We start from the raw sequence: 12,423 nt of genomic DNA on the forward strand, positions 1-12,423 counted from the left end.
TAATTTGTTTACAATAGAATGGAAACAATTTGTCGATGAATGAATTAGTAGATCAACAGAAAATGAATCGGACACCATTTTCATAATTGATTATTCATACAAGTCAATTTTTAAATCCTCAATTGTGAAAGTAAACTAAACATTCTTCCCTATTTTCTGGCGTTTTATAGACCCAAGCATTTAATCTATTACTTGGAAGATGAATCAATATTGAAAATAGCAGTACACGTTGTTATTCCTGTCACTCTGTTAACATCTTTGATTCACACATGAATCGGGTAAAGTGAGTGTTTACATTCGCCTCTTTCCTTAATTAGCATTCTAATGAGTTATGTCATTCAGATCCAGGTGTTGCTTCCACGTGTTACGAAGTGCAATAAGAAAAACAAAAACAAAAAGGTTAATTCTTTCATGAGCGCGAAACGAAGAGGAAAAATAGAAAAGTCCGAAGCCTCCATCTCTCCAGTAAACAGAGTGTTGAGATCTACAGTTTAATGTGTAACTTCTGAGTTGCATCGACCCGACCTCGTCAGGAGGACGAGGGCGCCGAGCTACATGTTGCTGCTGGGGTCCGGTTACAGAATATTTATATTTATATACATGTTAAAAACCAAAGCCCTTGATAGAAGGAGTCATGGCAAATTTATACAACAGTGGACAAGTTCCCTCTCTGGTGACAACGACTTCCATGACATCATCAGAGCGCCTTCTCTTCCTGTCCAGGTAGTTTCCTAACTAGTTTTCTATCACCACATGTAGCACTACTACCACTGGAGATCAGCAGTGGTGCTGTGGTAATTCTACTCTCATCCAAAACATCGTTTAAATAGACTGACAGGTGAGGATCAGAGGAGGGGAGGACTCCGAGTGCTCTAACTACTCCACTAAAAACCACATTGATATTGTTTCAGTCCTTCTTCTTCGGTCGTCGTCGATGAATAGATGTTAGCATCGTAGCGGCCTTAAACCCCAAACACGACTCTTCGTGATCCGTCCTCCTCCAACAAAGAGAGATGAACAGGCAGAACATCTAACGAGACGATGGTGTTCTTATGGGATGGACGGGAGTCTTTTTGTCCGAGGAAGCATCACTGGGACGACACAAACCTTTTTGTGTAAGAGAAGCCGTCCTTTCAGAAAAAACGCAAACTAGTGAGTGTTTTTTTGATCTTGTCAAGAAACTGGAGTTCCGGCTTCATTTCAGTCCACCGAGGAGCTGACTAATTTTCAGCCTTATGTGTGTGTGTGTGTGTGTGTGTGTGTGTGTGTGTGTGTGTGTGTGTGTGACATCTCATTAGTGTCCACAGTTTGGTGTCACATCTGCTCCTAACAGCCATCGTGTGCCCCATTTCACAAGTGTTTTTTTTTGTTTAATTCAACCGGGGGACAACCAGCAGTGCTAGGTGAAAGAAACTAATTAATTGTCCCTACAAGATGTGGTTCGCCCCCAGCTGCTGGGAGTTGCCATCGTCCCCCCTCTCCGATTGGTGTTTGTAAAGGTTACACGGCCCGAGAGGGAGGTGCTGTCCCTGCTCGGCCAGCACCAACTCGTACGGCGGCGCCGCCTCCAGCGGGAAGGAGATGGAGGCGATGTGCTGGTGCTCCCGTAGTCCCAGCGGGTAGTGGGAGGGGGAGAACCAGGCGGCACCGGCCGAGGCCTCTCCGTAGTACGGAGAGGGATCCTGACCGGTGTAGTCCGGCTGCTGCTCCGCCCCTCTCTGACAGGGGTCCAACAGGGAGTAAGGAGGCGGGTCATCTGAAGGGATGTAGATCTGAGGCGAACCTGGGCCGACACACTCATCGTACCTACGGAGGTAAACACAGAAGAAGGAAACGGTCGGTGCTGTGGTGGAACCAACATGTTACGTCACTTTATTTCTGGCTTGTATGTTGGCAACGTGTTTCAATATCATTGACAAAATGACTTTTCTGTTTTAGTTTCCTGGTGCTGGTGTTAGCATCACTTCTGATACACGTTATAGTTTTACTTTGTCGTTGTATTTTACTATCTAGTTTTTTTACTTTATTTATTTACCTTACACTTATTGCTGTTATAGTATTATTTATTTTACCCTAAATAATTGTTATTCTATTGTTCATATGTTCTTCTTCTTCTATTGGAATCTTTAATGAAACTCTGGCACAAGAACTTCCTTCTGGATGAGAAAGTTGTGCTGTAAAATATGATAAAGTATGATTGTCAAATATGTCAAATGTATGGTTCTGTTAGACTACACCGTTAATGCGGTAGAGTAAACAGTTTTTTGACCACAGTGAACATTTTGTTTTTGAAAGGCTGAAAGCCAACAAATATGGATTAAAGCTGAATATTTCGTTAAATAAAAACATTGTTTATCTATTTTTCAATACATTTTGACTAGAACATTACTATTTCATAGATTTCTTTTTTATGTTTAGATATTTGAAACAGAAGCTAAGCTTATATAATAAAACTGGATCAACATCAATAGTATCATTTATCCAGGAGACTCCTATGTTTGCATTTAGGGATATCGGTGAATATTATTAAAAGAAGCCTTTTAAAATGTGAGTTTTACAGTGGGGGGGGGGGGATGTTCTAGTCCTGGATCCAGTATCTCATCCCAGTTTGCAGCTCTTTCATCTTCTGAATAGAACCCCGCTGCTCCTGCTCATAAAGTATACAACTGTGTGTGTTCACTACTTTATACTACTTTAACTCTATTATACATTATGTGCTGATAGCTCTCCAGCTTCATCTGCCGCTCCACACTGACAGAAAGAGAAACGTTTTATGTAACTAAAACAACATCTGAAAATAAATATCCAATGCCTTTCTTGCTTCCACGCCCACTCCTTTGCACACATCCATGTGTATGATATATTGGACCCCACAAACCCAAATCAGCTGTGCTGGTAACTTACACGAATGCGGCGCTGCACATACTGTTGTATGTTTATTATTTTAAAATGTGTGCAGAGAATATCCCCGTTACACAGTTTCATTTGACCTTTGTCTTGTCCCTGCATGTGGCCCTGTGATACTCCCCTCAGGACGTTCCTCTTTTGGTGTTTGAGAGGTCAGAGGTCCAGGTCCAGTTACAGAGCAGCATGCCGGGAGCGGGTGAGAAGTCAGTGACACCACAGAAGGCCGAACGCGGTCTTTGGTTTAGAAGACTGGTTTCTCTGTTGCCCACAATAAACTGCACTGCTGTGCCTGCTGTATACACCGTTTTGTGAAATAGCAAACTTCGGGTCTTTGACATATGAATGAGCGTCCGTCGCACTCAATTTTCCTGCCGGATGAATTCAAACAGTGCTGTTCATCACATGGGAAGAGCTCTCTGTGTTTAGCAGGATACCGGTGTGTTGTGGTGTCTGGTGTCCATGCCGACTTCCCCCACGGTGGCACTCTGGTGATGTGTTTCACATCAACCAGCCAGAGCTAAAGGGGCGAGAGACGAGTGAGACGGAGCAGCAGCTACAGGAGGATACGGCGGACAGAAGCTTCTGGAGTGGATGCGCCAGATAAAAGAGAAACTCTTTCTTTTAAAAGACAGCGATGGACCACGAGGACGAACCCTCCTGGGGGACGAGGAGTAACGCGGAGAGCTCACCTGCAGGCATGCAACAGTGTTCGTGTAGTTACTCCCACCGCCACAGGGGGGAGACAAAGTCCAGCTTTCAGAAAACTTCTTCGAAAATGCAGCTCAACATTTAGAGAAAATGAAATGTTACTCTGGCTTTGTAGCATTTTAAAATATCTGGTTTTTGACTGTAATGACCATTTTCTATTGTTTTTTTAATATTTGCTGTGGACTCATAAATGGTCGATAACTTGTGATTTCAATGTAGATGAGGAACGTTTTCAAAAACCATCTCAACAAAAAGCAAATTGCAACATGAAAATAAAGTCGTCCGCTTTATGTGCGTCAGTCTATAAAGCCCCCTCACACGGGTTACTGTTCACAAATGAGGCCGCATGGGAAAGATCATTTTGACACATTGTAACTGTTGCTTATTCTTCCTGATCCAAGGCCACATTTCCCTTAAACTCTGCTGCTCGTCACCCCAGCAGCTCTGTCAATCCTGCAAAAATCTGATGCAGCTGCACACGATGTAAGACTCTTCATGGTTTGTTTTTTTTAGAAGTTGTTTGCATGGTAACATTTAGTTTGACATACTTTTGGATGTTAAAATGTTAGATGTTTCACCATCGAGTATAAATATGCGAGATTTGATCAAGGCTGCGGCCTCCTTTGCTGTTTTGACAAAGTGCCAACAAACGCTGCCCTGATGAACTCCTCCAGCAGCTTTCTACCAACATCAACAGCCAGAGAGAAGAGAAACAATGGAATATAGAAACTAAATAGAATTATAGTGTGTGTGTGTGTGTGTGTGGATGTAATGGTAGCTGATGATGGGGCCACAGGAAGCAGTAAATCAGTATAACTCAATCAGTGCAGTGGTTAATTATATCAGTCTGGTACCACCAAAGTGCGTGTTATACCGTGTCCTCTTTCCTTCTTTTTGCCCTTTCTGTCTCCTTCAACACACCTTTGTGCATGTGCATGTGTGTGTGTGTGTGTGTGTGTGTGTGTGTTTGTGCCCACTTGCCAGCAGCGACTTTTGAGTGTGTTTCTGTGGTTTCCTGTTCAATGTGTGTGTTTTGCGTGAAAGAAAGAAGCTATTTTATCCTGGATGTGAGGATTAGGCTCGGCCAGAAAAAAAGAATGTCCACTGCTCTCTCTCTCTCTCTCTCTCACTCACTCACTCACTCACTCACTCACTCACTCACTCACTCACTCACTCACTCACTCACTCACCCACCCACCTATACGTATATACATATATATCGTCTACCCTTTTTCTATTAGAATATGTATGTTTTTAAACGCGGGAAAACCCGCTTAGAATAGGCGACAGACTGCTTTCCCATTGCGAGTATTTGTATTATATTTGTATTTGTTCTTTATTTGGTTTTAATGTTTAATCTATTGTACTGTTTTATCGGGGTTTAAAAGTGACCTTGTCTTGCTTTTGTTGGGCCTCACTGTTGAGCTTTCTTTTGTCTGTCGACGCACTTTGTAAACTCAATTTATAAAACGCTTTTACAATCAAAGTTATTATTTTTTGTACACACACGTACTCCCTTTACACTTATTCTCTGGGAAAACTGACCTTGAACATTTGCATGAATATCAGGCATGTTGAGTTGATAATTGGAGACTGTGTGTGTGTGTGTGTGTGTGTGTGTGTGTGTGTGTGTGTGTGTGTGTGTGTGTGTGTGTGTGTGTGTGTGTGTGTGTGTGTGTGTGTGTGTGTGTGTGTGTGTGTGTGTGTGCGCGTGCGTGTGTGTGCGCGCGCGCTGGGTGTTTCAGAGGTGTTGTAACACACTGAGGATCCCTGTGTCTTTGGTCTCTCAGGAGTTACAGGCTCCTCTGTTCCCCTGAGACCTCCTGCTGCCTGTGTGTTTCTGCAGAAACCTCATAATGAGTGTGTTGTTTTACACGTATGTGTGTTCTGCTAACACGTGTGTGTGTGAGTGAGTGTGTTAGCTAGGTGTGGCTGAGTGATAATAATTTGTCTCCTCTGAGACACGGGCAGGGAGTTGCACGACTGCTTGTGTTTATCCGTCCGTCTGTGTTTCTGTGTGCTGCCTGTTTCTGTTGGAGATCATGTAAAGCGACACTTAAAACAACATTTGTTAATTAGTTGGTCAGTTAAGGATGTTATTGCTCAGTGACGGGGTAACAAATGATGATAAGTTCCATGCAGGCCGAGGCAGTGGTGTTAAGGCCATCATGAAATGTAAATAGTTGGAAGTAAAAGTTGCCTCGGGAACATAATCAAGTAGACATTTATCTGTTTGGGTGAAACCACAAAAACGTACGATAGAGAAGGACGTCTGAGTCAGATGGGTCATGAAAGGGAGGACCTCTGGCATGTTTTCATGCTTCGGTTGTGACGCTCTACAGAGCCGGACACCGGACGACTTCAGCTACAGCATAGAGCATATGGTGTGTGTGGGTGTATGCGTGTGTGTGTGTGTGAGCCAAAGCTCGCCCGGCTTCTCTCTGAGAGGAAGCAGAAGCTTTCAGTCTCCACAGGTGAGCAGCTGATCCATGAGCGCAAGTTTTTCTGGAAGACAAAGTGTGTGTGTGTGTGTGTGTGTGTGTGTGTGTGTGTGTGTGTGTGTGTGTGTGTGTGTGTGTGTGTGTGTGTGTGTGTGTGTGTGTGTGTGTGTGTGTGTGTGTGTTTGTTTGTTTGTGTCGGAAGCATCACTGTCTCAGTAGGTGAGCTGATGATCTGAGTTCTCTGAGTTTTCCTCAACCATCTGTGGCCTAAAACACACACACACACACACACACACACACACACACACACACACACACACACACACACACACACACACACACACACACACACACACACACACACACACACACACACACACACACACACACACACACACACACACACACACACACCCACCCACCCTGCAGGATTATCACATGACTGCAACTACCTGCTTGTTGACAGGGTACAAAAAAACGACTTGTCAGCATTATGGTAAACAAAATGTGCGTTGTGTATGTATGTATGCGTGTGTGTGTGTGTGTGTGTGTGTGTGTGTGTGTGTGTGTGTGTGTGTTGGCTGGCATCCCATCGTCCGGGCCAGAAAGTCCGGCTCTCACACAGGCCGTCCAGAACGCTCTGGTTCTCTGCCAGAGCGCTGACGTAGCTAGCTAGCTCTCCTCTTCCTCTCCTCTTCCTCTCCTCTTCCTCTGCATTTACTGTTACTCTCATGTTCCTGCCGCTCGAGTTGAAGTGAGGACAAACACTGTGTTGAGGTTTTCTGCCCCGTACCACTAATTAGCAGCTTCGGTATATCTCATAAACATTATGAATGGATTCATCTCACGTCTTGCGGGAGCTGTAATAGTGCACGGGAACGTTTTCTTGGCCCACATAGGACCCCTGCAGCATCGCAGCAAACATAAACCCTGCTGCTGACCAGGTGTAATCACCCACCGATGATGCATCTTTCAGCAAAAAAAGCACTTTGTCTGTGTTACGCACCAAGAACATGAGCGTTGGTTTGGTCCCCAGATCACAACCCCGGCACAGAGCTTCAGCCTCAGGTTTCGACATGACGAATGTGAATGTGCAACGCTATTAATTAAATCAGCATTAATCAATATCCACCTATCAGAGTATCACGTATGGAGGCTTGGATGATCCTGAAACTGAGCAACCGCAGTGAGAAATATATGGTTCCGTGATCAGAATCGGTAATAAACTTAAACTCCGTGTTTCCTTCTTGTTTTCTACGTGATTTTCCACTATTTCTGGTTTGACCGGCTCTCGTTGCACCTTCTTCTCTACACCATAAAGCAGGCTGTGATTTAGGGCGGGGCTGCCTTGTGGTTGACATCTCTCTATCAGAGCCGTATGTGGCGTCTCTACGTCACTCATACAGAGTCCAAATACAGTCAGCCGAACTTCAAAACTATGTCCATTACTTTGAGTCTATGAGTGGCATCACTTCACATTTTCAGGTCATTCTGTATTTATTTCTTTGGGTGCTATTTTGGTTGGAAACCAAACCAAAAGACGAACACGCTGTAAGAAACTCAAAGAGCTGAATCTCAAGATCACGCTTTGTAAAAACCATCAACTGGTTTAACTTTCACATTGTGGCTCAATGTCAGATGAATTCATCAACTATAACACAATGTTTTGTTATGTTTGCTGTTGAACTAAATGCACCTTTTTACTTGCTTCATCTTTTAAATGAGGCTCTCCTGCTGAACACTATGCAGGTATTGTAGTATTTAGATCTGTAATACCGAACTGACACAAACATGAATTCTCAGAAACTTAATTGAAATAATCAATAGTATTATTAGCATTTAATTACCCCCCTCTCCCCATATTGATGCTGAAAGTTGTTAAGTTTGAAATGTGCAGCTGGTGACCGCGGACCTCGGAAAGTCAGATAACTGTCTAAGTCAGTAATGAACTCTTTTAATGAACAAAAAGAAAAGATAAGATGCTATCCAACCTTCGATCGATTCATTTGGGTTAAGTGAGTGAATGTTTCTACAGCAGAGCCAGCAGGAGAATGAAGCGCACACACACACACACACCTACACACACACACACACACACACACACACACACACACACACACACACACACACACACACACACACACACACACACACACACACACACACACACACACTCTGCAGGGGAGGGATGTATGTGAATTATTAAAGTTGCCAATTAGACCAGCTGACATTTAGATCAAAAACACCATGACATTGGCCTTTAGCGAGCTCTTTCTTTCTCGCATTCTCTCTCACACACACACACACACACACACACACACACACACACACACACACACACACATATACACAGAGTGCACAAGCGCTCATTGCTGCACCCTCACAAAGGGCACCAAAGGTAGCAGTGCTCTCCAATAAATGAATCACCACTGAAGAAGGGTCAAGCCTAGTGGACAGAGAGCACTGGGGGACACGTCTGAATGGTCAGTTATGTTTTAGATTTGACATTTGACATAATTGGCAAAAAGGAGGAGTGTCTTTAAACAGACTGTAGCTATTGATGGATGAGGACAGGCTTGAGATTTTGATTCTTTTTCTGAATATTTTAGCTCACCGAGACTTGGTCCAAAACCAACACTGTCCGTCTGTAAACAGAAAATACCCGCAAGGAAGCACGTCTCATGCAGATGATGAAGTAATCCTTGTGTGTCGAGGACGCAGAGGGCCACATGCCCTAGTGTTGGTGTTTTGGCACCCTGGGGGAGAGAGCACAGGCTGGAGTATTTTACTGTTGCAACAGATTCACACAGGTTCTTACCGCGGCGGTGAGTCGGGGTACAGGTTGTTGACTTGTGACAGAGTCTCTCTGTACGAATCAAAGTCTAAACCAGGAGGAAAGTCTTCTAAGCAGGTAGATCTCAGTTCTCCTACTGAGCCTCCGTAGGAAAAACCATCCAGACCTGCAGAGACATGAAGGAAAAGACACATTTTAATTGAGAGTTTTATTTTTTTTATCTTGTGCACATATTTCATGTACATGTGATATTTGTATACAAAGAGGCAACAACATATTAGAATCATTTCAAAGGACGATTAAAAGGATTCGGTCATTTCGTGTTTTCCTGGCAGCAGCTATTGTTCAATTTGGAAAATATATATTTACATTCTCTGGAGAAACTGAAAACCTGCTGAAGATTTTTGGAAGCAAGATGCGTGTGTGAAGATGTGTAGGTGTTTCCAGACCAACATGAGCAAGAACAATGTGTCGGGGTATTTCAGCAGTTATGTGAGAAAGAACCTGAATAAACGGGCCACAGAGCGTTACATGCTACAACACAGCGTACCTGTTTCTATTCTCACGCTCTGATGACTTGTAATGACTTCAGTCTGTGGTTCATGTGTGTTGCTGTAACAGCTCCAGTCAAACCTGAGATGAACCGAATGCTTCATCGTGTTCAGTTAGTCGGGAAGTTCACACGCAGGACTGACCGTAGCTCGCTCGGAGGTGCGGGTTTCGGAGTCGACTGTCTTTGCGCAGGCTGCCGACGATGATGGTGATGCAGGAGAGGAAGAGGACCAGACCTATAACGATCCCCGCCACCACCAGCGGAGACACCAGGAGAGACGCCTCCCCTCCCGACTCCCTCTCACCCCGGCAGTCCGGGTACTCCCCATGGCTCTGGTTTGAGCTCACTGCGGAGAGATGGAGGAGGGAACATGTATGTTCATGAGTCCAATATTCACCGCTTTGAGCTCCGCTTTGGTCTCCTCCAAACCCTGAGGGAAATCTCTGTAGTTGCTGCAAAGCCGGTTATTCTTACAGCTACTTACAGGACGAGGGTAAAGCCAGAGCACCTTGACGGCCTTTTATGTGTAACTTGGTCCACTTTGATGTCTACTTTGAAGCCTGAGGCGTCTTTTTGTAATTTTGTAAAACATTTTTCACTCTACACGCCTCACATTTTAGCAGGACCGTCCGAGATGAAAAACGAGAGTGGAAAAAGCACCCGACTTCAAAAAGTGATTTCTCTCATTGTGCTGAGTTTTGCTGGATGCCGACCGTAGTTAAACACCATCTGACCGGAGAACAGCCGGCCTGGAGACAAATAAGTTTGGTTCTTAAGATTTCGGTTAAATTAATTCAAACTGTACCATTAACTTTAAGGTAGCGTACAGTTCATAGTTTGTGTTAAACTAACTGAAGCACTCATTCCGTAGTTGCTAAACTGCAAAATCTGTCCATTCCCAACCATAAGCAATGCTACAGGTGCACCGTGTATACAGTATATAAATACACAGTGGCCATTAATTGCAATATGTACATTTTCTCTTTTAAGGAAATATACAAAATGAATCTTAGCAATAATAAATCATCTTACACTTTGATCTATCACACTATGTTCACCTGCTACTCACTGATTCCGTCTCTTAATTAACACGTATATATTTTTGCTTGAATTAATCAATTAGTGCGCTGACATTTATGGAGGACATTAAGTGACTTATCCATAAATCAATCAATAAAACTCAAAAGGTATAATAAACAAATGAACCATCTGTGCGTCTTTCCGTCCGTCCTTATGGCGGCGGTGCACCGGGGGGGTCGTGTTGCGTAACGGCTGACTTGCACCGCACCCATCTTACCCACTCCGTCTTCTCTCTGCTTCTCTTTCCAGCTCTCGTTCCCTGAGGACTTATTCCATTTCAGTGTGTGTGACAGATAATTAGAGCTAAAGTCAACACACACACACACACACACACACGCGCGCACACACGGTCTCTAAGTCATCATCATTAGATTACAGAACGATCCTGTTCCTCTCCATTTCTATTTAATGTCTCATCCGTCTGTTTGCTCTGCCTGTCTACCTCTTTATCCGTCTCACTGCCGGTCGCTATCTGTCTGTCTTCATTCACATCACAGCTGAGAGAGGACGCTGTAATGTGCCTTTTTGCTTTTAGAGTGTTGGGATGTTGTTCTTCGTGCCCTCTATATTGTATGCGACACAAACCGTGACGTTTCCTTCGTAGATATGAAGAGCACAGAGCTGCGTGGAGTCGCATATTTCAATTCTAGACCTCAGGTCATGTGATACTCAAAGCAGGAAGTTAATTAAAAAATCAAATTTTTTTAAAGCAGTTAGGCCAAGGAAGTGTTTTACATTAACGACATGTGCTGCTGTCGTTTCCTGACCTTAACCAAGTGTTTATCAATGTAACCATGATGACAAAGGACTCCTTACTGTTCAACCGTTACCAAACACCCTGCACTGCCATCCTCCATCCATCCACCAGATGCCCTCAGACTTTCCCACCTGTCCAAGTCACCTGACTCTCTCGTTCACCTGCTCACCTGTTTCCACTTCCCCTCATCAGTCCAGCCGTATATAACCGGCCTAGTTTCACTCATTCCTGCCGTATTACGCTTTTGTCTGCATGTGAGTCCTTCCCCCCTTTTTTTCACCGGCCGACTAAATAGTTCAGATCAGGAAACACTTTTCCTGGAGGCCACGGATCGTCACGTTTTGGCTTTAAATATGTTTAACATCCTAATTAAGATATTAGAAGTCACCAAAACAATCCAGTGATCACGAGGCCCCCGCAGTGTGAGTAGACATCATTCCTTCACGTTTCATGCATCTACAACTTGTTTTACTGAAATGCACAACACATCCACCGCACTCATTTTGCACATTGAATGAACAGTTACGTTCCACTCTCGTGAGCGTGATATCTCAGGGAACCCTGGAGGGGATATCTTCAGATTTGGCACAAACTTGGAATCAAGGATGAAGTGATTTTGAATGTTGATGAAGTGATTTAATTTTGGACGGATGAGAACGGTCTCTTCATTTACAGTTGTGAATGTAGCTCTCAAATGCAGATTGGAGTCCTTTCTATCTACTTTTCTTAAATACTACACAACTATTAATCCAGAAATCTGCTCTTATCTCTTTTTGGGACATCTCTCACTGTTGAAAACGTCCCATTGACGAGCTGGGTGTGGAAGCTCGACAGGTCGAGCAACAGTAACCAAGCGTGGTCAATCATGCATCTCAAAACTTGTAATTTCTGACTCTGACATTGCTTCCTTTGTGTTGCGAAGAGTGTTTTCTGCCATCATCAGTGCTCTGACTATAAAGCAGGAGAAACAATCAAATGACTCCCAATATCGTTTTCATTTCAGTCTCTTAGTGCCGCTCTTATTGCTCGTTCCTCATCTCTTTCCCCTCCTCGAACGTCTGCGTCCGTAATGCTGTTGTCTGCAGTAATTTGGTTTCACACAGATTCCCGAGAAGAGGAAAATGTTCTCTCACCCCAAACGATTCCCAGCAGCCCTCTCTGCTCGCTCGCTCTCGTCTCTCGC

At 44.0% G+C, this 12,423-nt stretch overlaps 1 protein-coding gene across 1 annotated transcript in view; it reads right to left on the reverse strand.

Annotated features, from left to right (window-relative positions):
* Positions 1-1,427: 1,427 nt before the first annotated feature.
* The window catches only part of bean1 (brain expressed, associated with NEDD4, 1), a gene marked incomplete at both ends in the record, with an annotated part of 32,972 nt that continues 21,976 nt past the window's right edge, over positions 1,428-12,423 (reverse strand). The window contains 3 exons of the mRNA XM_079169150.1: positions 1,428-1,806; positions 8,875-9,016; positions 9,546-9,749. Coding sequence (XP_079025276.1) covers positions 1,428-1,806; positions 8,875-9,016; positions 9,546-9,749 — 725 coding nt within the window. The remainder of the gene's footprint in view (positions 1,807-8,874; positions 9,017-9,545; positions 9,750-12,423) is intronic.

This window comes from Pholis gunnellus (assembly GCF_910591455.1).
Source record: "Pholis gunnellus genome assembly, chromosome: 11".
In the NCBI taxonomy this organism is placed as follows: Eukaryota; Metazoa; Chordata; class Actinopteri; order Perciformes; family Pholidae; genus Pholis; species Pholis gunnellus.